Here is a 22428-nt window from a genome sequence, read left to right as displayed (position 1 = left end):
CTCAGTACCTCGATCGGTAACCCAGAAACTTACGACAGCGACGATGAAGACAGCAAACTAAAATGTGCGATGAAGCTGTCTCTGGAAGACGCTGGGACGGGCCACGAGCAGCTTGATACAGAACCCACCCTCCTCTCCGACAGCAGGCGGGCCTTGAAACGGCCAGCAACAGAAGCAGGCCCATCGAAGGCTGCAAAGCAAAGGTACCTCGGTCAACAGCCCGAGAACAGTGATGGAAAACAGGCTCCGTGCGAGGTATGCTCTCTCTTACCAGAGTTCCCTCACGACCAAAAACCACGCAAACTACGACTCTTGAGGTTTCGGGATTTGCTTGATCCTAAGAAGCAACCACCACCCAGGCTTTGCTCCCACTACATCTCTCTGTCATACTGCTGGCCGTCGCGCCCGAAGGACAGCAAAGGCAAATATATTTCAGTGGAGGGAACGTATGAAATACGCGAGCTCGACGGCAGCATCCGAAGGAACCGGGCCTTAGACAAAGTTCTCGACCGCGCTGTAGACTTTGTAAAGACTTGTGGGCTTCGCATGATCTGGATCGACCAAGAGTGTCTGCCGCAGACCGACGAAGATGATCGGGAAATCGGCTTACAGGCTATGGACATCGTGTATAATCGAGCCATTATCACGGCCGGCTTACACTCTACAGCTATGACCAGCTTGAACCAGATCGGAGCGATAGAAGCTCTTGCCCAAGTTTTCAGGCCGAAAACGCGAGCCTCTCTCCATGACGTGTTCCTTACCGCCGTCATACCGCCCGTCTTGGACTTCCTGAACAGTGTTACAAAGGAGAAATGGTACCAACGGGCATGGATTGCCCAGGAATCTATCAGCGCTTCGGGGAAGCTATGGCTGGGTTTTCCACTTGCCCCAGGCGTAAGTCTGACAGGCTCGAGGGAGCAAAAACATCAGTTTATTAACAGTCTCTGTGTGCCTGCACATGGTCTCGATAACTCGAAACGCCAGATGCCAGCGACACAATGGTCTATAACGGAGCGTGATCTTGAGAATCTTGTGGAAGGCATCGGCAAACTCAATCACGGCGTTTTGAATCAATCTATTGCTGACTCTCCCGTACTTCTGACTCTGAAACCATACGTCGTTTCTATCTTGAAGGCAGTCACTTCCTTGCGACCTGTTACGCCGAACCGAAAGTTCATTCCTCACATGATTGGAGGCGCTTCGTACGGACGCCGACGAAAAACAAATGCGGCTGGTGCCTTCACAATTTTCCGAACCAGGCTTTGCAGTCGTCCCCACCACCGCATCGCCATCATGGCCAACATGTGCGGGTATGATATTCGGCTTGACACGCGGGCTGTCAAGGCCCGTGGCGGATCGCTGCGGATCGCACTGCTTGCACTGGCCATAATGAACGGTGATTTATGCCTGTTCGTGCCTGAACTCTACAGATCTCTCCCCGAGTACGGGAGCAAAGACAAGGTACCTTTGCCTTGTTTAGCTGATCTGGGGCCGACACTGCTTCAGCCTTTCAACACCAGCGCTCATCAGATTTGCTATGAGTTTGCTGAACATGGCGGCCTGGTCAGATTTAAGCCAACGGCGCACGATATGCGGAGGCCTGGACTCAACTTTCCTTCTTATATCTGGAAGGTAGAGAATGAGCTTGATCTCACGATTCTCAAGTACCAATGGTCAGAGAACTGGCATCGGTTGAAGATCTCCCGGAATGACAAGGAGACTACGGAGCCTGAATTGCAACTTAACACTGGCGCCGACTCCGACAGCCAAGAAGTCAGCAACGATGTTTGCCTTTCGCCCAATATCGTCGAGAGGAACAAGGAGACCCAGTTACAGCTCGCGCGTATAATTTTTGGGATATTGAAATATCTCTACGACCTGTCTATGGCTGAGAATTCAATGGCCGCAGGCGTGGCAGACAGCATCTGGCAGTCGATACGAGAGGGTGATGTTCACGATCCGTCTCTTCCCGACAAAGTCGGACCAGACTTGTTCCAACACCCACTGGACGCGACTACGCCTTTCAACGCCTTACACTTGAGTCCGTCCCCTGATGGAAGATCTTACAATCAGCCGTGGTTTGTCGAGCGGATTATGACAGATGGGACCCTTTGGGTCGGGCGGTACACCCGCGTCGATAACCCAATGGATACAAGACCAACTGTCAAGGCGCCTCAGACGAGTGATGAAGATGTCTCTCGAAGAAGCAGCCTCATGATATCGATCTCGGGTCGGCAACTGGTGTTTGGTATGATAGCTACTGCGATGAATGTCGTTAGTCAAAATTCTGCCGAGAACGACGAGTCTACCTCAAATGGCAAGCTTCCTCCAGGCATGATGCGCAATCAGGCAACCAATCTAGCCTACCTTTTGACGGCAAATCCTTGGAGTCCCGAGGTTGAAACTAATCGCGCAGAGAAGCTTGTCTCGGTTTTTGACGTTGACAAGCCCTGCCTCGTTGCCACGGCATATGACGCTGATTGGGAGTTTTTGCCCCGGCCAGGGATCCGTTCGTTGAGTACCTGCTGGGTAGTGGAGCAAATCGCTGAGGAAAAGCCTGATGGGGAAGACGATTCAGGATGGAAAGACAAGGACACGGCTGGCCAGGCTGATTCCCGAAATCTCGATGTGGGATCAACAGTAAGGGAGGGAAATAGAGGTACACATCTATATCGGGTTGTTGCAAAAGTCAAGGGTCTTTGGGAAATCATGGAGCCCCCAGAAAAAGCCCATTACTTTGTTTAAATCTTGAAGACAGGAGAAGCAGATAAGACCCAACCTTTCTCCGCAAATATTATATTGGCCAGCTGTTTGTGACTGGCTGGCTAGCTGTGGTACCACTGTCTATCTTCAGAACGGGCGACAGGTGTGAGTTATCACTGCAGATTCTACAATTCATAGACCGTGTTTAGGTCTCGTGTTATCTATGATGGTATTGATGAGTTACAGGGTTTCCGAGCATAGATAACGTGTCTAGTAAATCGTCAGTAGTCTCGAAGGAAACCTGGACGTCGATTTAGGACGACTTAGGTAACGACTCACTGTCTCCAGTAGGCATGCAGCCTTGTATCCTTGACCTCCTTCTTGACCTCTGCACACAACTCCTCAACGGCATCTCGCGTCCAGCCCTTTACTCTCGTCAAGAGGCCCAAAGAGAACGCCTCGAGGCCCATATCTAGATTCGCGCAGTTCCATCGACCGGCTTCTTTGAGTTTTGGGTCATCGGGCCAGTTATTGAAAGGCCATTTGTAAATCTGGTTGTGTATTTCGACAAAGCCGACGTTGTGAAGATCGTCGAGACAGTCTACAGCGTAGTTGATAGGCCGACCCACCTCATTTGAGGCATCCACAAGTGCATGTTGCCAGCGGTAGAGAGCGGCGTCAGGTGGCACAGACCCGTCGTCGCAGTAAGATGGGAGCTCGAGATCTTGAACTTCGAAGTAGCCACCGGGCTCCAAATGACTGCGCCAGTCTCAGCAAGTCAAGCGAGTAGAGAGGCATAATTCTTACTCGTATGCTCTTTGAATCATGGATCGAAAGTCTGACCAACTGCCCGCACAAGACCGATTAAAAATATAGTCAAAAGGTTGTTCCCAGGGCCAATCGAGCTCGAGGTCATCTATCTCAAACCTGCAGTTGGCGGGAACTCTACATGAGATTGATCAGCCAAGAAAATAGAGGACGGAGGGAGGCTCATGCTTACAGATCAGGCTGAATAGCGCTCAGGTCCACACCGATAACCTGAAAATAATTGAGTTAGCAGAAGACCGGGGTTCTTTGTATTCTTCTTGTACCTCAGAGCCGGGATATGCATCAGCTAATAAAGTGTTAGTCTCGCAGTCAGCGAGAATCGGTTACAAGTTCATCACTCACCAAAGTCAATCGCCCAGATTCCAGTTCCGGTTCCCAGATCCAAAACTCGCCTTGCGGTTTCTCTGCCAGGGCTTGTTGCTAATTCTCCATCGAGTGTGATCAACCACAGATGATGTTGAAGATCTACTCTCTGTAAGTAAGGTTGCCGGGAAGAGAACCAATAGTAACACGTACCGTAACGTACGAGTTCCAGCTACACTCTCAAATCAGATTAACGTGTCTCAAGCAGATAACGATAGCGGAACAGAAAGAAGTAATTACATCGTCATTCGGATACGCATATTCTGTTACTCGTTAGCCAGAAGCCCGTGTGATTGAGGCAAACTGGTGGCAGACTCAACTGCCTTCGCTCATCGAATGGTATGATCTGCCGTTCTCAAACTGATACTCGAAAATGTCTGACGTTATTGAGAGGAGGTCGGGCTGCGCGGGAGGCTGATGACATTAGTTATGTGCAGAGTGAATATGCCCGACTCAATTGGTGGTGAACATACCTCCATATCCTCAATCGCAGAGTCGAGATCAGAGTCCATGGCCTCGGCATTTGTCCCCTACAACTGTCAGCATTTAACTCCAAATCATGGTGAATAGTTCCAATAGCGAGTCTAACGACTTACCTCATCTTGCAATTCAAGATCGCCGTCGACGTCCATCTGATTCAAAATATAGGGAGCGTATATGTGTGTCAATGACGAGGATGGGCGAACCAAACTGTCGGGTTCTGCGTGGCGTGGGAGAACCGAGCAGCTGGTGCGGGGGGGAAGGGGGTGGAAGGCCGCGGCACATGGAAGAACGGGCAGAGGGGCCTATTATGAATGGGTTAGGTTTTCGAAAGCTAATTACGGATATCAGTGCACGTTTTCTAGGAGCAGGGTTCTGAATGACATTGTTGTTATTGATGGTCTCGACATGCTCTTGTTGGTTCCAACTTCCAAGTGCGGAACGTTGGCGTGATGAGACTTTAGCCGTTGGGCGGCTATGGAACTCTCTTGGACCAACCAGTCGGTGTGATGAGGGGGTCGGCTCGCCTCCGACATCAGCTACTTTCCAACGGGCTCGATAGCGTCGTGGGATGTAACAGGGGCGTGGCGGTGACGGGGATCCTCTTGACAACGAGGGTGGAGCAGTTTTCCAACAATAACAACCAGAGTCGCAAAGACTTAGAGGCGTGATTGATTGTGCGTTGGAGAACGTCGAGATTTCTGGTTCTGGGTGATAAACCGCAAACTGGCCTTGTCGCTCCACAGACGAGCATCCGAGATGTTTTCAATTGTCTGGCCGGTTGGCCCAATGGCAAGGCGTCTGACTACGATATACCGTGGCATCAGGAGATTGTGGGTTCGACCCCCATGCTGGTCAAGATCTTTTGCTTGTGGACCGTATTGTCGTTTTGCTAGTCCGGGAACGATCGATGTAGTTGAGTATATTTCTTCGAGGGTGGAAAGTCGTAAACAACGAGTGCTAATTTAAGCTCAACTCATCTCCAAATCTGCTCTCGACACAATTTTATGATACGTGGAAACAATGGAAATAAGCCCAAATTTACTTTTCCCCGCATGTCATTCCGCTTTCGATGGGGTACACGATGTGTACTTGGCAGGTAGATCCCGACTGAATTAAGAGGGTCATCGCGCCCAAAGCTGCGGATAGCTGGTGAAGTGATTACCTAGATCAGGGAGAAGTAGTTTCCACACTCTAAGTCCGCTTAAACTGAAGAAAAGAAGAGTAAGGATCCAACAACCTCTGAGTCGACCAGGCATGCTAGGGGGGCACAGACCATCAATCATGAATTCTTTATATTAACATTACGTGCAGTTTCAGGGTATAATGCCGATGCCAACCTTCTACTTGCTTGACAGAAAAGCGGCAATTTCGCGGTGTCCAGAACCTCAGTTCATGTCCTGTCGTCTGAAGTTGTCGGATACTTATCTTCTCCGTAAGTGGAGTTCAGAGTAATCGATCCAACAATGTTTCCAGACTCCAGACTAATAAACGTGTCAAGCTCTCCTCTTGACAGTTTATCACGGGTGAAAGACAACTGCCTCGAACCTCGAATCCAATTTCCGTACCCTCCATAGCCTGTATGCTGACCGAAACACAGGTTGACACCCGTCCCATCAACAGAAACACCGCTGACAGAGCCTTTCCACTTCGTGCACCAACTGTTCCCATGGTCGTGGCCGCTGAACAGTCCTATCATGCCCGGGCTATCAGCAACCGCCTTCATGAATGCCGAGTCTTGGCCGCCGTAGTCACAGGAATCTTTTTGGCTTCCATCTTTGCACCAGCCTTGAGCCTGATACGACAGCGGAGAATCGTCGTTGATTCCGGGATTCTTCTCAGGGTCGATGCCCTGCGCTTGAATGGCGCTCGAGGCCTTTGGTGGGATGTGAACAAATGCGACAGCTGGAATGTTCTTGTTGTACTTCTTGTTGAGATCTGAATTGGTGGACTTGAACCAGTTGACGACGCTTTCGTCGACCCAGTTGGGTTGGCCCACCAACTTCGCTGCGTCATTCGATTCAGTCTGCATGAAATAGAAGCCGCCTCTGCTGTCAAAGAACCACAACACCAGCTCCGGCGTACAATCGTCTTTCGTGCAGTCGGAAGCATAAACCGGTAGATAGTAGTTGGATACCCCAGCATTGGAGTCGCTGACCATCCTTTGTGTTCGAGAATTTGGCCATTGTCTCTCCCGCGCCATGATATCGCTCCCCGTCACGTTTTGTTGATAGTCATGGTTGCCGTAAGTGCTGGCCCAGGGGATATTCCGATCGACTATTGGCTTCACCAACTGATCGAGCACGAAGGTTGCATTTTCGGCAAAGGCATTTTCTCCGGTGATGAGGTCGCCGTTTAGTACCACCAAGTCTGGCTTGGCATCGTCCAGCACCTTGGTGATGACGCCGACAGTTTTCTTGTCTGCAGCAGGACCAAATGACTCCCAGGCGTCTACAAGTGTGCAACATCAGCAGAGCACAGTGTCCGTAGCCATTGTTCTGATTCTCACTTGATAGACTTACTCTCTCCAAAATGAAGATCTTCGAAGATGGAGATCTTGAAGTTGCCGTCCTTGCTGAAGCTAAGTGGATCCGAGACTTTGTCACGGCGGTGCAGTGTTGGAGATTGATGGGACAGTCCTGTAAAGGCAGCCAACGCCCAGATGAGACTCGCTACTTTGAAGGTCATGTTCAATCTATCGTATGCTAGAAAACACTGCTGATCTACCGGAACACATGTGCAACCTTCAAATTTGCCGGAGCCTGCTGAAGCTATATACGATGCCATCGTCTGAAGTCTCGCAGTGGCTCGGCCAAGTTGCTATGGGACATGGTTTCATGAATGCAGTCAAGGGATGTCGAGAAACACCAAACGTGCATACTCAGAAGGACCTGCAAGGGGCGATTGACCTTTGTCATGAGTTCGAAAGGTGAACATAATTAGTATGAAGCCAATGACATGTAATATTGCAGTCGCAAGAGGTGTGGGTATCAGGATACTTTTTCCAATCCACGCAGATCGCGTAGCACAAATACCGAATGGTGATGAATACAGCCTCGGGGGAAATTGTTGACGATGACGAACTTTTTGCCTGCTCGAACCTCGATTTGAAGGTCCGGACCATCTGTGCAGCCAACACGGACTCCGACCTGTCACCATCAGTCAACGTCCCCCAACCACACTAGCTTCCATCGCTTTGATCTTAAGCTCGAGCATTTTCTTCCACAGTAATCTGATCTTGGCCGGTCTCCCGACGGGGGTGGGGAAGCGGTACTTTGCGATGAACCCCGAGTGATCTCAACCCACCTACTTCACGGCCGGTGGCTTACCCAGACCGGAAAGCGACATGTGCTCTCATAGTTCATGCTTACATTCTTGCCTTACAGTACGGGCCGCAGCTTCACCCTTTATCTCCCTTTGGAGTTGGGCATAAAATAGGAAGACCTGATTGTTTTAACATTCTTGAGTTCCCATATCGGAGAAATATTGATCATATCTATGAGGATCTGACTACTTAAGTACTAGTACTTCATGGAACGTATTAGAGCTGCGACTGTCTACAACTTCTCATGTTGCTTACAAATCCTTTAATAGAAGTAAGTACTATGCTGGCGTTCATGTAGTGCCTGTATCTCGTTCCTGATCCAATTATCATTGGCCGCCGAACCGTATTTTGAGGTGTTCTTCCAGACTTGTCGGCTTGCGAACATGCCCCAAATACACAATCTCATTAGCCGGTACCTCGAATAGTCCCTGGTCGCTTAAGAATGCGACAACCTCTGGGAGATACTCAAAGTTCCTAGCTCTTCCTTTTTCCTTGCGCAGTCTTGCGATCTCTTCCGCAAGCATCCCTAGGGTGCCTTGGCGCTTGACCTCGACAAAGGTGCCCGTCGCCTCCTCATACGCCAACGCCAGCTCCTCAATTGTATTGACTCCGGAACGCATTCTGAAAAATCCTCCCTTGCCCTGTTGGACGCCATCTCCATTGATTAGGATCTCAATGGTCCATGCAGCAACGTCGTCTTGCGCCGTCCATGAATGCAACTTCTTGTTCCCCTCGCCCCAGTAGCGCATTTGAGGGACGTCACCAGAGGTATCGAAGCCTCCCGGCCCGTATGGCGTGAACAGAAGGTCGGCAAAGGTTCCAGTGAAAAGATACACAGGTTTGATTGAGCTTGTCATAGCGGCCTGCTGCTCAAAGGCAATGTGAGCATCGTAGTGCTCAAAATCGCCAAACTTGATCTTTGTCCAGTCATTGTTCCATGAGGAGGCCATGAAGACCTTGACGTCTGCCCGCTCGGCAGCCCGGAGGAGTAAGAGGCATCCGTCGAGGTCCAGTAGGGGCGTCGGATTGTAGGCACAGATAATCGCATCGACGCCAGCTACGGCCTTATCTAGAGCCGGGATATCGTAGTAGTTGCGGCTTGTGACGAAGGACTCAAGACTCTGGGCCAGCTCAGGACTCAATTTTGAGGAGTCACGTCCCAGGCCCCTGACAGAGAGACCGCGCTCCTTTGCAACCACTGCTAGACGGCTACCAAGGCTGCCAGATATTCCGGCGATTAAAACGAGCATGTTGATAACTGTGGGTAGTCGGTAGAAACTTTCGTTTGTGAGATTGATGAGTGTAATTTAGAGATCGATAGTACCAATTGGGCAAGCGAGCCTCCGCGACTTATAAGCGCCGGTGGGATACTACAGCGGGGTTTGCGAAATGATTCGCTCTCAAAGATGAAGATCACCTTCCACTGCGCACTGCAGAGTCCGCTCAGTCAACAACACTGTGACTACCATGGTGTACACCTCCAGTCATCGCCAATAACGTTATGCGAATGCCAATTGTCGTGAGATATCTGATGTAAACTTCAAGTATGCTGATGAATCTTTGCCCTATTTCAAATGTGTCCTGTTAATACTCCGTCAACCCGCGACGCACTTCCCGTGGGAATGTGGCGGTTATTGGACTTTTGCCATGCGTTCCGCGGATTCCGCGGGTAACGCCAGTCAAGCCAGGAAGTATTGAACGACGGCAGACAACTAGGTGAACAGCAACAATTCATGGAAGTTTATGTCAATTCCAACATAGGACTTGGAGTCGGGTTGGAACATTACAAATCATTGGGTCGAAGATTGTACCAAATTGGAAGTATCCTGGGCGTCCATCGCCAAGCAACCACCTGCCCGAAGTTAGATTATAGTTGCCGTCTCGAGGTTAACGTGTTGTAAACTTCATGGAATTGGGAGTCAGGCAAATATGTCTGATTTGTCATTTTCCCAACATCTATTTCTCGGTCTCCTTTATGGAATCGAGAAAGCACAAAGAGTTTATCCTGAATTAGGCCGGGGGAAAACAATGGTACAAAGTAAATCGGGAATGCGCCAAGGGAACATGCCCGGAAACAAAAGAAATATCCAAAATAAAAGCCGCAAGATGGCTGACTCTCAAGCTTCCTCTCATTCATCCGTCCCTGAAGTAACAACCTTATGTGTGGCAATCTCGGTTTCGCTGGCACCGTGACCCTGCTTCCACTCATCAACCAGGCCACGGAAGTCAGCCGGCAAGTACGGCGACGTAAGCTCCTGAAGACGGCTTGACTTGCGATGTGTCTCTACTCCAAGATCCTTCATCAACATGTTGACGTATGGCAAACCCTCAAACACAAAGTCGGGAAGGTCGGCACCGTAACCGCAGGGGTAGCGCCATTTGCCCCATTGTGTGTGCAGCATGATCTCATCCGTAATCTCTTGATCAGATGTGGGAAGACGATCCAGCTGGCCACCCAAGAAGGCGGCAATCCAGTGTCCTTGAATCGTGGCGCAGACTGAGGTGCTGACAGTTGAGATCATGCCGGCAAAGGCGAGGTCGCGAGAGCCCACCATTGTAGAGGGAACCATGAAGCGGTAGTAACGCAAGGGGTTTGCCTCCTTGGGGGTGAATCTCAGTTTCGGTTGGTCTCCCAGCCGAGGGAAGAGCTCAAGAACTTTGGCGTCCGCTTCTTGATCTAAAGCACGTCTCTCAGTCGCAGAGTATTTGAGGCCGAGCTTCTCCTCGTTGAGACCAGCAAACTTGATGGTCGACTCCTTCTTCCAGCCGGTGGAGCAAACAATCGCCTCAGTATCGAGTTGCTCACCAGAAGACAAGAAGACCTTGTTGCCCTCTAGCCGATCGATGTTGTCAATGTGAACACGGATCTTGCCCTCCTTGACCAAATCGAACAAACTGCTGTCGTAGTTCAAGATGCTAAGACCGCTACCAATCCAGAACGCCGAGTGCCAAGGCTTCAGCTTCTGAAGCTCAGGGTGAGAATCGTACGCGTTGGCCGAGAGAACATCGCCACTCAGCACCTTCCAGAACGAATCGACAATGAAGCGACCAAAGGTGGTTCCATGGAGGAATTGACGGACACCTGAGTAGCCGTCTTCACCACCCCAAGGACACGGGCTGAACCATGACATCCAACGGATGTTGAGCAGCTGGTCCATTCTCTTCTTGAAAGGTGTAACAAAGGGAGGCGCAATCCAAACAGGGCCGTGGCCGTTGGGACGAACGATCAGGTCTACCTCCGCGCCGTCCTGTACCAAGGCATAGGCAACGTCGAAGGCTGATTTTGCTCCACCTACGACCACGGCGTTCTTGACCCCTTTGAGCTCGGATGCCCTCTTGCAAAAGTCTTTTGCATGGAATAGAGGGCCAGAGAAGGTCTCGGCTCCTGAGTAAGTGGGAAGGTTCGGTGTCGAAGTCAATCCTGTTGCCAGGACGAGCTTCTCAGTCTGGATCACGCGCTCCCCTGCCGGCGAGGCAACAGAAAGTCGCCATCCCTTCTCGCCATTCCTCTCTACCAAGTTGACGGCGGTATTGAACTGAATACGATCGAAGAAGCCAAAGTGCTTGGCGAAATCGGTAAGGTACCGGTGCAGGACCGCACCCGGGACGTGGTTGTTGGGCTTGACACCGTACACAGACTCTGACATGGGAAAGTCAGGGTACTCGTAGGTCCCAATCATGTTGTTCGACTTCAAGCCGGGGTAGAGGCGGTTCTTGGACCACGTTCCTCCGCAAGACTCAGCAGCTTCTAGGACGGCGAGGCTCGCGGTCGGGTGGAGTTGTGAGTAGGCCTTGGCGGCTGCGAGACCGAACCAGCCTTGAGAAGAGAGAGACTTGTCAGTACCTAGAGCCTAGAAGTATAGTACAAGGTGGGCCCGAATCATACTTACCGGCACCGACGACGACTGCATCGAATGGACCCTCCATTGTAAGGCGTTCCAACGTGGAGCTCTGAGAAGCTAGGCAAAAGAGACTTGAGTGAATGAGTAGCGCAAGACTCTCTTCGATTTCGAGTTTAGAGTCAAGTTGTAAAACGATGAATCATGAAGAGATCAAAGCCCTTCTGCACATGAGACAAGTCCAGCTTTACATATCGAAGCTGGCTGCCCATATCCAGTTACTGTCGAGTTACCCCGGATTGATGGCTGGCTGACAGGGGTTGTGTCAGTGTTAGGCCACCGCGGCAGGGTATGGGGATGGATTCCGGTGGTGCTTCCGGAATCACCAACACGCATTAGGGAACTTATCGAAATTGAGCTTGTCAGCTCTTGTGCCTATCATATCACTTACGAGAAATTGGGTGTCGAAATATGGATCAAGCGGCGGCGGAGTCATTCCAGATTCGAGACCTTGACCGTCAAGATCACGCGTTGGTTGCGTTGCGTGGCGTCTGAGATACGACTAACTTACAAGGCCCCATCGATGCGCCAAAGACGCATCAGAATGTCCTTTTTGAATGTTGTAGAAGCCTTGTGAATCATATCGATGAATAAGCATCTCATCAAATGCATGCATTCACACGCGCATGTGGTTGTTGAGGACACAACTAAGCCAGACATCGAAGCATCAAGTCAAGACACCGTTTGCCCATCGTTTCTCCATCTGGAGATGCGACTACCGCTGAAGAATTCATGACAGGTACCCTTACCCATGTTCTCAATGATCGTCTGCCCCGTAACGTGGCTCAGCGAGTCCAAGCGCGCGTAACAGCGAATGTGGTGCCGGCCGGGGATTGTTCTCGCCGTCTTGGTGCTTATCACGGAACTTCCGAACGGAACGGAACGCATGCTCCTACACCCTCCAACGGAAGCGCACCCCGCGATACACCGGATACAAGGAACCCAGCTCTACGGCCTTGTCAGCTGTGCTCTACGCGCTAAAACAAGGTTTCCGTATCAGGCGCGACCAAGCCATCGGAACGTCAAGCGCCACGCATGGTCCATCCCAGGTTATCGTTGTTGGTCGCCTGAGTGTCTTGATTGAACCCAGAATGCAACGTATAGACTAAGCTCGCAGCTGACAGCCCTCTCAATATTGTTTCTCAAACTACACTGTTGACTGTGATTCCCACTCGCGCAAGAACTTTCGCAAAATGTATGCGGATATCAGCAAGCCCCCTTCGCCACTGCCAAAGGCCGAGCCACAGTGCATCGGCGAGGGCATCACCTTGCTGCCGCCGCTCTCACGCCGAGGCTACGGAAAGGGCCTCGTTATACTGCAACATGATTCGACGCAGCACCTAGATATTGTTGAAGGAGTTCCCTCTGCCCTCGTCAAGTGGGCGGAAGAGGGTTTCGTCGTGGTGGAGATCCAAGCCAAGGCATTAACTAATCCGAGTGCTGCCACAGATGTCTTGCAGACTGCCTTGAGAGCACTGAAAGACTGCAGCAAGTTGGAGAGAGATAGTAAAGTCGGGATTGTCGGTATGTTTCTAGAGTGACTATGCCCTTGTGCGCTTCAGAGACTCTGTATACGAACTAACACCTTTACTCTCTTCAGCGTTTGACCCAAAGTTATGGAACCAGGTCACTGGGGTGACCTGCATCTTTCCAGACATTGTTGGGGCTGTTGTCTACGCAAATTCTAGCGATGAAAGTACCCTCGAGAAACCCAAAATCCCCATGCTGTGTCACCTTGCTGGTGGCCAAGCACCACCCGAGGCAAAGAAGACCGAGGGTATCACGACGTATCGATACGCAAAAGCCAAATCATTCAGGCTTGCGACGCCATTTCATGAAGATTTTGATTACTGGTCAGAGTCTCTGTCTCACACCAGAAATTTGACCTTTCTCAAGCCCCTTATTGGTGGGCCATACTTCGATCTTGAAGCGATCTGGGATGAGCATACGTATTATGAGTTCGCGGACCGCTCTGTTGAGCATACCATGAGCACAATGGTTGATCAACCATACGTGAACCATGTTCCAACAGTAAGAAAATTTATGTGGCCTTTCATGAGAGAGGTCTTTGCATTGAATTTTCACTGCTAACATGTGCACTCAGCTGACTGGTGGCATCGGACGAGGGTCACTGACACAATTCTACCGCAACAACTTCATTTTCAATAACTCTCAAGACACAGAGCTAGAACTCATCAGCCGCACACTCGGTATTGATCGCGTTGTGGACGAATTCATCTACAAGTTCACACATGACACGGTTGTGGATTGGCTGTGAGTGATCTCGGATAGGGGCATTTTCAAGGACGACAGTGGCTAATACCCCGGTGCCTCTCAGTGTTCCTGGTATTCCGCCAACGTACAAAAAGGTGGAGATCCCCTTCACTGCTGTTGTGAATATTCGTGGCGACAGGTTGTACCACGAGCACATTTCATGGGACCAGGGAACTGTCTTGGCTCAACTTGGGTTGATGCCGCAGTACCTTCCCTTCCCCTATCCGGTCAAAGGTCAAGAGGATGGCGCTAAGTTTGAGTACCGCGTGCCAGTCCTAGGAGTTGATACCGCGAAAAAGATGAGGGACCGGAACTCCTTCTTATCAAACGAGATGTTCAACTTCAAGGTGCGGAAAACATGAAGAAGCCATGGAAACAGCTTGGCGGATACGGTAAAGGTTAAGGTTGTGGCTGCTTCGATTCTGTAGATAATACATGCATTATGAGTCTAGGTACCTGTGTCGAGTCTTTCTGGATGCCTGGGTGACGCCAGATTCTGATGCCTACCTTGTAGGCTCTCGAAATAATCATAGACTTTATCATTGATCGTCATTCATTTCGTATCACATGGTATAATTAACATAAGTACAACCGCCAGCAGCCACCTCATGAGACGATGCCCTCAGCAAAACTGTTCTCAAGATCGCAATTTGGCCATTGCATTTGGAACTCATCGTCCCACCCCGCAGATCCGGCATACATGAACTCCGATGCAGGAAGTACATCGCCATTCTTCTTGGCATCATCCGCCTCGGCGGAATCGGGCATCTCGATCATGCCGAACCCCATCAGGCTCCCACGCACCTCAGCAAGCTGGTCAGACAGTTGCCTTGCAGCCTTTGACTTCGTGACATAGCTCGCTGCCAGTGCCACAGCCAACTCGTAGCTACGGCCCATTGCCTTGGATAATCCCGGGGGCAGGCTGGCTAATAGGGTCGTACGGTTCTGCTCCAGGGACGATGTCAGAACGAAACCAAGAGTGGAAGCTGAAGCCAATAGCTCTTGGTAATAAGGCTGCTGCTTGCGGTAGATATCCGTATTGGCGTTCAGGGCGTAGAGAACGTCGCAGATGTCAAAGAGGACTTCGATTGCAGGCTGGAGATATTTCTTGCTCGTCTGTGTGTCGGTTCGCGAGAAGAACCATGGCTTGAGGAGAAAACTCCGGACGGTTTCCGCGCGCAGGTGGAGTAATATGGGAAATGAAGAAGGCTGCTTGGGAGGGCTCAGGCTCCATGTCTCAGGGTGTGTGATGGAGTAGTTGCCGACAGCTCGTTTGCGCCATTGCTCCAACTGGAAGTTCATGAGCTCAAAGTTATCCTCGTCCTCGTACCGCTGGGCCTTTGTGGCTTGTGCCATAGGCCCTTCCAGCTTATTGTTGACGCGGATGAAGGATAACATTGCTTGGATGTAGGGATGATCGACCTTTTTGAGGGTTAATGCAGGTTGAGAGTTTGGTCAGGACGATGTAGCTTACCGAAATAAGGTTGACAGGGCTGAAACTGGAGTCATGAAAGTTGGAAGGCAGGTTGGCTGCTGCGCTCCATTGTCGGTCAAGGATAACAATGCTGGAGACCAGGGTACAGAGTTCTGAGCGTAGACTCTGTGAGTTTGCCAGACGGGACCACGCTTCCTCGTTGTGTACTCCGAGCTCCATAAGCATGCGCCCGGCTATGCCACACATACGCCAGGCAACCTGGGGCATATCATTGAAGTATTCGTAGCAGCCCTAGTTGGTCTCGTAAGCGCTGGATTGGAATCGAAACGAGAAGTGGTTGCGACTAACCTTGAGTAGTATGATGGTAACTTGCTTCATACTTGTATTTGATTCGGTGATTCTGCTGTTGACAGCCTCTTTCATACAATCTACGATGAGCGCTTCGATATTGGAGCTTTCTGGCGTCGCTTCAGTGTGGAGTGCAATAGCCAAGGCAAGATTCAAGATTATCAAATCTTCCTCGGAAGCCGTATCTGATTTTTCCGTCACCATTTCCCAACTTGTCGATTCCGTATCTGCATAAAAGGATCGAGCATAGGCGATAGTCTGGTCGATTTCGATAATCGGGTGAAGACCTCCGATAACGTCTTGGTACACGCCAAGCATTTCGACCACTTCGTCGATATTCATCAAAGACTTGAAGCGCAACAACTTTTGGGAATCGCTTGTGCCGGTTATAAGTGGGTTGAAAGAACTCGTGCTTTGCGTCAGAGACATGGCATCGTCATGGGCCGATACAGTAGGGATGAAGTCGAGGCTGATCGGTTCCTCTGGCGCTGGTTCGGGCGGCGTGTGGTATAGGCTCTCTCGGCGGACGCGGGTTCGTGCAACCTTCATGGTCTCCTCTGGGCTTGGCAGGCCGTACAGCTGCCGAGGCGGGGAGCACGTTGACGGTCCGATTGACTCAAGGCAGTTTTCGAGGACCCCGGCGTCGGTGATGAGGGCTGAAAGGAAATCTTCCGGGGTCTGGTTGCCCATTGTGAATGCCGGGGATGGTTGTATGGCGCTCGCCGCCTCGCTGGGAGTTTGCACGCGAGATGCGAGACTGTTCAATTGGTCTTGGAGACTTGACAAGAGTTTCATGATATTCTCCTGGTTATTTGACGTCGACGAAGTCTCTCGCCTTGATTGATCGGACTCGGTGGGGGAATCATCGGGAGCCGTCGCCGTCGGGACGGACCACATGCCGTCATCGGAGCCGTAGATGCTGTCGAAGACGCAGGTCTGCTTACGTCCTGCGCAGTACCTGCATGGTTGCCGTCCGTCGCATTTCCCCTTTCGTCGGCGACATGCCTCGCAAGCGCGCAATGCATACGGCGCTCGTCGTCTTCCCGTCTCTCCGCTCTGTGGACTTGGTCTCTTTGCGACGCGGTTCTCTTTCGGTTGCGCCATGTTGTCTTTGCTCCGTGGCATCGCAGGGTACTTTACCCTCAAACGTAATTGAAAGCAGTTGGTTTCCAGGTGGGTATTGCGCAAGCAAGTGAAACGATGACGTTCAGTATGCAGGCGACACAATGATCAAAAGGATGGAAAAGCGGTTCCTTCAAAGAGAAGTGCCGGGGGATGGAAGAGAACCAACACAATCGAATAGGAGAGGGAAGAGATAAGCAGACAGATTGTCAGTCGGCTATGTTCCTCTTGATAGCGGCAAAGCGGGACTTCCTACAACTACGGGTTTAGCCTAGGGTCCCTTACCCGCTAGAAATGTAGAATGCGGGGAAGAGATAACGGGGCTTTGACGATTGGTTAAGATGGGATAATCCCCATGATTCTCTTTCACTAAGTTTTGATCCGTGTCGCCCAGTACTCCTTGCTTCAAGGCTAGTCCTTGAACCATGCCAGATCTGTTCAAGAGCTGAACAAGCCTGCCACAATTCGTAAGCAAAGCGCCACATCTGAAATCCGTCAATGATGACTTGTTGGTTCTGACAGATTGCCGCTTCCGGGGTTTCAGTGAGGTGTTTCCGAGTGGTCCCTGCCACGCCTGCTGAACATCCATCACAACCCGCCTTGTCGCCCTGCGGCTAGGAACACTTTTCTGAAGACTACATAAACCATACCACCCACAGCTTAACTGATGAACACCAATGCCGACGGGTTTATAGACGTTGGTTAAAGAGATATACATGAAGCAAGTAAAATGGACACTGCATCAAGTTTATGTAGCTTGCGTATGGTATATGCGCCGTTGGGTTATAAATCAGATGGCTCGATCGCTCAGTTTCTAGCTCCCTGATCCACGGGAAGCGCGGGCGTCTATGAACCATACTCGAACGTGCGCCTCTCCTCGCCCTTCCATGAGACACAACTTCAGCAGTAAATTATACTTCATCCCAACATGCATTTTCATCGTCTCTCTTCTTGTTGTCCATCTTGTATAAGTACTTTGGAGGCGCCAGTCCGAAAATTTCACAAGTTGGCCGTTGTGATCATTGTCGCAATGAGGGAGATCTCGTCCTTGAAGCTGCTAGCGAGGTTAAGCCTTTATGGGAGCAGCTTGACGACCCACACCGGGGGGCATATTTGCTTTTAAAGATCTGCCCTGCAATGACGGCACCAAATGTTCAACTAGCCATTTGCACACATCATGACGGTTCCTGTCGTTTCTAGGGAGAGTTTCTAGCCAACCAAAAGGCGATAAAGGGATCGCCGACGAATAATCCCAGCATGCATACGTCGGAAAAATCGTAGCGAAATCTCGTATTCGTATATCAGATGTAGCTATGACCTCGTTTTACGATAGTGGTGCCGTCAAAATCACCCTCTTCCTAGGCGCCAATAAGATCAAACCCCACGCGTCGTAGTGCGTAGTCACGCTCCTTGGACATGAGAAGTCATTCAGAGAACGAGCTCTTCACTGTGAACATGACCTGTCAAATACTCGCTGGCTGAGTCGATGATGAGCAGTCGAAGCTTCCATCGGATTTACGAGATGAGCTGGAAGTTGTAAAGAGAAACTCGCTCTGCCCAACTTCGCAAGCATCATGCAAATGCTTGGACCTTTTCAGCGCCGTCGGCACTGCCACGAGTGTTCCGTGATATTCAGACTCAGGAAGCTGGCCCAATTCGTGAACCCGAAGAAGATTTTGCCAACAGAATATTGAATCTTACTTGGCGCCGTCTACTCATTACGGATGCCTCCCTGATGACGGAGATCATGCTTCGTTGATGGATGCGAAGCGAGGCGACCTTCGAAAGTAAGCACAATCAACTTGATATGCGACTGAAGGCTGCTGACGGATTTATCTAGCTTTACGATCAATGGAGACACGATCCAGCCGTGGCCTCATGCGATAATCTCTATTGTTGCCACCAAACAGACACGGCTGAACTTTTTGAGCAGCACATCGCAGATGCAATATCCAAGGAACTCGAGACCTCGGTGAGGCTCAGGCTACTGAAAGACCTTTGCCCATTATATGCGGATCTAAGCATTAATTAACTCTGATCTCATCTTCGAAATGATTGGATTCCAGACTGATGGTAGTCAAGAAATGCATCTCGTCTGCCCGAAGAAAAGTAGCCAAGGCAGTCTTATTTCTCTGAAGGCCTTCTTTTTATTCAGTCATTCCACCTAAAGGCCCAATCTTACATGTTATTTGCGCCCCCCATCAAATAACAGCCACTTCTTCTTGAGTTGACCCAAGGATTGTTGATGGAGTAGCTTGAGTCGTAGTGGTGTTATCTGTAACTTGACTACCGAGACCGACCATGCGTAACTGTCGTCGGAAGCTTGACCTCATCGCTTCTTCTTCATTTTCCCGCATGTTAGGCGCAACGCTGTGTCTCCAACGGCTGAGAGAGAGCTTCCGAAGCACGGGGATTGACGCGGCCATGATGGTTGCTGCTATCTCAGCACTTTCCCATATAAAAAGACCTCCTAATTTGTCTGCAAAGGAGTTAGGTTTTGCTGGAGTAGATTGAAAACTTAGCGCAGGAAAGGCGTAACCTACTATTATCCAGCGGATTGAAACTGAAGAGGTGGAATATCTTGACAATCCCTGTTGCTCCAGCACTTCGGTCATAATTAGCAATTACACATAGCCCTCAATCATGGCAGAGAAGAGTCTAACCCAAATCCCATGCTCATGGCCACGCATATACCAACTCTGTCTTTTGTGTTGAGGTGCAGTGGCCATATGATTTTCCATGGCAATAATGATAGGAGGAAGTCCAAAAATACTGAATAAGCTAACACATTACGCTGTGAGTGTGATTCATAGACCCGAAAACTGCAGCATACTCATGCATACCGGAAGCAAAAACAGCAAAGTTGAGTGCCTGTCTACCTGTCATGCATGGTAAATGAGAACCAGGTCCACACGGATTTTCGAATAGGGGTACCCATATCGCGACAGTAGCGTTCATGGTCACCATGATGAACCACAATAGCCATCTCAGTCTTCCAGTCACGAGCCGCAAAAGAGTAAAGATGAAAGATGTCTTTGCAAGCGACCATGCCACATTTGCCATGACCCCAGCTACATGGCTCATGTCCGCGTTTCTCTTAACCAGCAGAACGACAGGAACTAGATATGTGGCATTAAGCACTGCGACTCTGAGGAATAGCTGGGCAGTGAATAGTATCTTCGCTTAGAGATGAGTAGATGACCCATATCAGGAGCCTGAGATGCTTACCCACGCCGCAATGATGCAATAGTCATCTAATAACAGCCGATAGGTCATAGAATGTACAATCCGGGTGAATAATCGAAGGCCGAAAATTCCAGTTGCGAGAACGAATAGTATTGACAAAGATGCAATTTGCCTTACGACGATGTTGTTTAACGGCGGAGCCATGAATGCTTGCGTTCGAAGATAATAATCGTTACGGAAAGTGATGAGAAGATGACAAGAGAATGATATCCATATCCCGGCAGATCGGGGAGAGGGCGGAGCTCCGTCAAACTACAGACAGACAGGAAGTCTTGAGAGCATACCCCCAATCGAGATCTCCTACAAGGCTATCTGACAAGCATTGAAAAGATAAAGTACAGACCAAATCATTGACATACTTTCGTCGTTGCCACGTCTTGAGTAGGGCGAGATTATGGCGGCCAGCCCATCCCTCGACACTTATTTACTTCGTGGCTGGGTAGTATGCCCCTGTGCATGTTATTGACTTGGTCCAACTGTCAGGCGGACGACTAGCGGAGGTATGTGTAAGGTGCGTGCTTCCCTCACAGGGGCTACTGAGACATTGCGTCGGTCACATCATCGTTCCGTCAGCATGTACATCTACAATTGTGATAACCCGACGTTAGACCGCAGAAATTAGTGGAAGTGACTGAATTATGCTGTAGAAATCAAAATCTCATCACCATCCTGTGAGAGATTGCGAAGAGGACTTCACCTGTAAGATCATGGCAGTGACATTCGGTAGCCGCCTATGGCTTGTGTGGCTTGCCTAGTCGCGAGACTATCAAGGTATCCATCGAAATTCATGTCCTAATAATGTGTATTGCATAAATACATTACACCCATGGCGCTGAAGTTTAGGAGCGGACAGTTGAGCAGGGATGGACTTGATTGTTTCCTCAATCACCATGTAGAGTCTGGAGTGATACTGTTCGTTTCTAATACTTTGGGAGTAAACGATATGGTTTGATGGCATCAGAGCACTGATCGAAGTTGAGTACTTGTTGTAGTCTTCATGGATGACATCTCGGAGACACGTGGTCTCGGAGCGCAGGAACTGTACAAACGCGACACTCGGGCGCGAGACTTCATACGTGAACCCCATTTCTCGGCGGTAATTTTGCGTCTAGGCGACGACAATTTTTTCTTAAATACCAAAATCTTTGCTAGGATCAGGACATGTATTTTGAGAGACAGACGCGTCTTAGGATGGCTAGATCTTGTAACTTTCAGGAAACTATCAAGCTCACGGCTCACAAAATCTAGTTCAAAAGAGTGGGACAGCAAACATGCACAACTCAGATCTTCTTATTGATTGAAGACTATGCAGTGTCACACCGCTTCAAAGTATCTATTGAACCAAGATACCGCTTGAGAAAACGCTTGTTCCTTTCCGAACCTCTCCTTTTCGTTCTTCGGGTCACCGCGAACGGAAAAGCCATGGTGAACGCCAGAAAACAGGTTGATCTGGTAGTTTTGCTTTGTCTGAGCCAAAATAGCTTCACTTTCATGTCGCTTCTCTGTTGGGAAGATGTCATCAAATTCTGCAGCAGCAATCGACAGCGGTCCGGTGATGGCGGCGAGCTCGTCCGCTTCCACAAAGGACGGGTGAGCAATGAAGCCGCATTGGATTCCGCTCTTGTAATGACGCACGGCATACTTACGGCGGAATTAGCATAATGCGAAGTTTTTTCAATTGACATGAAAACGAACCTTGGCCCCGAAACAATACCCTGCCGCCGCAATTTTCGTGATACCAAGGCCTTTTATGTAGTTGATGCCGGAGACGACTATCGGATCAATAGTCTCTGAGGTGTGCGGATTCTTCCCACCAGTGCCCTCCTGCAGCCACTTCATGATGTCAAAATCCTCAGGCATGTTTAACGGTGCCGGATCACCATTGAACAGATCGAGAACGAGGCACACGTAACCCTCGCGCGCAAATGCATCGGCCATGAGCTTGCTGTTCTGCCATATTCCAATGATATCTGGAAGATACAAGACAGCTCGCTGCAAAGTCGCTTTTTCGGCGGGAAGGGCCAAGTACGCCTCAATTTTCCCGTCAATCTGGACGGACTTCCCTATCGGGGTACCCCTAAGTTAAGGAAATCAGCTGGCATTCGAAGATTGCTATTGCTGTGCATTTGGAAAAAAGCCTCACTCGTGAAGTGTGCCAACAGTGCAACAAGCGCCTGGCGCGTTGGATGCCATTATCTCTGCGATAATCTTCGACGAAATATCTGTTGTGGTTGAGACAGCTAGATGCTTGCTTGCGATTACACAAAGTCCTAGGTGACAACCGAATGATTAAACAGAAGTGTGACACTCAAACACCCAGACAAATCTCAAACACGTTGCGATAATCAACTACAGGACAAGCCATATCAAGCGCCGCCAACTAGTATCCTGAACGGGCCAACAAA

The 22428-nt window shown here is 50.0% G+C and overlaps 7 protein-coding genes and 1 non-coding gene across 8 annotated transcripts; 1 reads left to right on the top strand and 7 right to left on the bottom strand.

Moving 5' to 3' along the window:
- Positions 1-3038: 3038 nt before the first annotated feature.
- On the bottom strand, positions 3039-4406 carry N0V96_006186 (uncharacterized protein; the record flags this gene model as incomplete). The annotated part of the gene is made up of 3 exons (XM_053194066.2): positions 3039-3462; positions 3704-3741; positions 4368-4406. 3 exons carry the CDS (start codon positions 4404-4406, stop codon positions 3039-3041), a joined length of 501 nt encoding a protein of 166 aa, XP_053048642.2.
- Positions 4407-5149: 743 nt separating this feature from the next.
- Positions 5150-5232, top strand: N0V96_006185. Its single transcript has one exon. It is a non-coding gene; the product is annotated as a tRNA-Arg (tRNA).
- A 535-nt stretch (positions 5233-5767) lies between these two features.
- Positions 5768-7292, bottom strand: N0V96_006184 (uncharacterized protein; the record flags this gene model as incomplete). The annotated part of the gene is made up of 2 exons (XM_065757624.1): positions 5768-6814; positions 7284-7292. 2 exons carry the CDS (start codon positions 7290-7292, stop codon positions 5768-5770), a joined length of 1056 nt encoding a protein of 351 aa, XP_065613967.1.
- A 733-nt stretch (positions 7293-8025) lies between these two features.
- N0V96_006183 (uncharacterized protein) lies at positions 8026-8949 on the bottom strand (the record flags this gene model as incomplete). The annotated part of the gene is made up of 2 exons (XM_065757623.1): positions 8026-8886; positions 8944-8949. 2 exons carry the CDS (start codon positions 8947-8949, stop codon positions 8026-8028), a joined length of 867 nt encoding a protein of 288 aa, XP_065613966.1.
- An 879-nt stretch (positions 8950-9828) lies between these two features.
- Positions 9829-11626, bottom strand: N0V96_006182 (uncharacterized protein; the record flags this gene model as incomplete). Its single annotated transcript, XM_065757622.1, has 2 exons — positions 9829-11516; positions 11620-11626. The coding sequence occupies 2 exons, from the start codon at positions 11624-11626 to the stop codon at positions 9829-9831; spliced, it is 1695 nt and encodes a 564-aa protein (XP_065613965.1).
- Positions 11627-14478: 2852 nt separating this feature from the next.
- Positions 14479-15381, bottom strand: N0V96_006181 (uncharacterized protein; the record flags this gene model as incomplete). The annotated part of the gene is made up of 2 exons (XM_065757621.1): positions 14479-15294; positions 15373-15381. The coding sequence occupies 2 exons, from the start codon at positions 15379-15381 to the stop codon at positions 14479-14481; spliced, it is 825 nt and encodes a 274-aa protein (XP_065613964.1).
- Positions 15382-15598: 217 nt separating this feature from the next.
- Positions 15599-16619, bottom strand: N0V96_006180 (uncharacterized protein; the record flags this gene model as incomplete). The annotated part of the gene is made up of 2 exons (XM_053194061.2): positions 15599-16591; positions 16614-16619. 2 exons carry the CDS (start codon positions 16617-16619, stop codon positions 15599-15601), a joined length of 999 nt encoding a protein of 332 aa, XP_053048637.2.
- A 4718-nt stretch (positions 16620-21337) lies between these two features.
- On the bottom strand, positions 21338-21663 carry N0V96_006179 (uncharacterized protein; the record flags this gene model as incomplete). The annotated part of the gene is given in 2 exon segments (XM_065757620.1): positions 21338-21641; positions 21659-21663. The coding sequence occupies 2 exon segments, from the start codon at positions 21661-21663 to the stop codon at positions 21338-21340; spliced, it is 309 nt and encodes a 102-aa protein (XP_065613963.1).
- Between the last annotated feature and the right edge of the window lie 765 nt (positions 21664-22428).

The sequence above is a fragment of the Colletotrichum fioriniae genome (genome assembly GCF_027942845.1).
Source record: "Colletotrichum fioriniae strain IMI 355084 chromosome Unknown scaffold_6, whole genome shotgun sequence".
NCBI lineage: Eukaryota > Fungi > Ascomycota > Sordariomycetes > Glomerellales > Glomerellaceae > Colletotrichum > Colletotrichum fioriniae.
The sequence above is the reverse complement of the archived record's forward strand: the minus strand, read 5'-3'. Positions and strand labels throughout refer to the sequence as shown.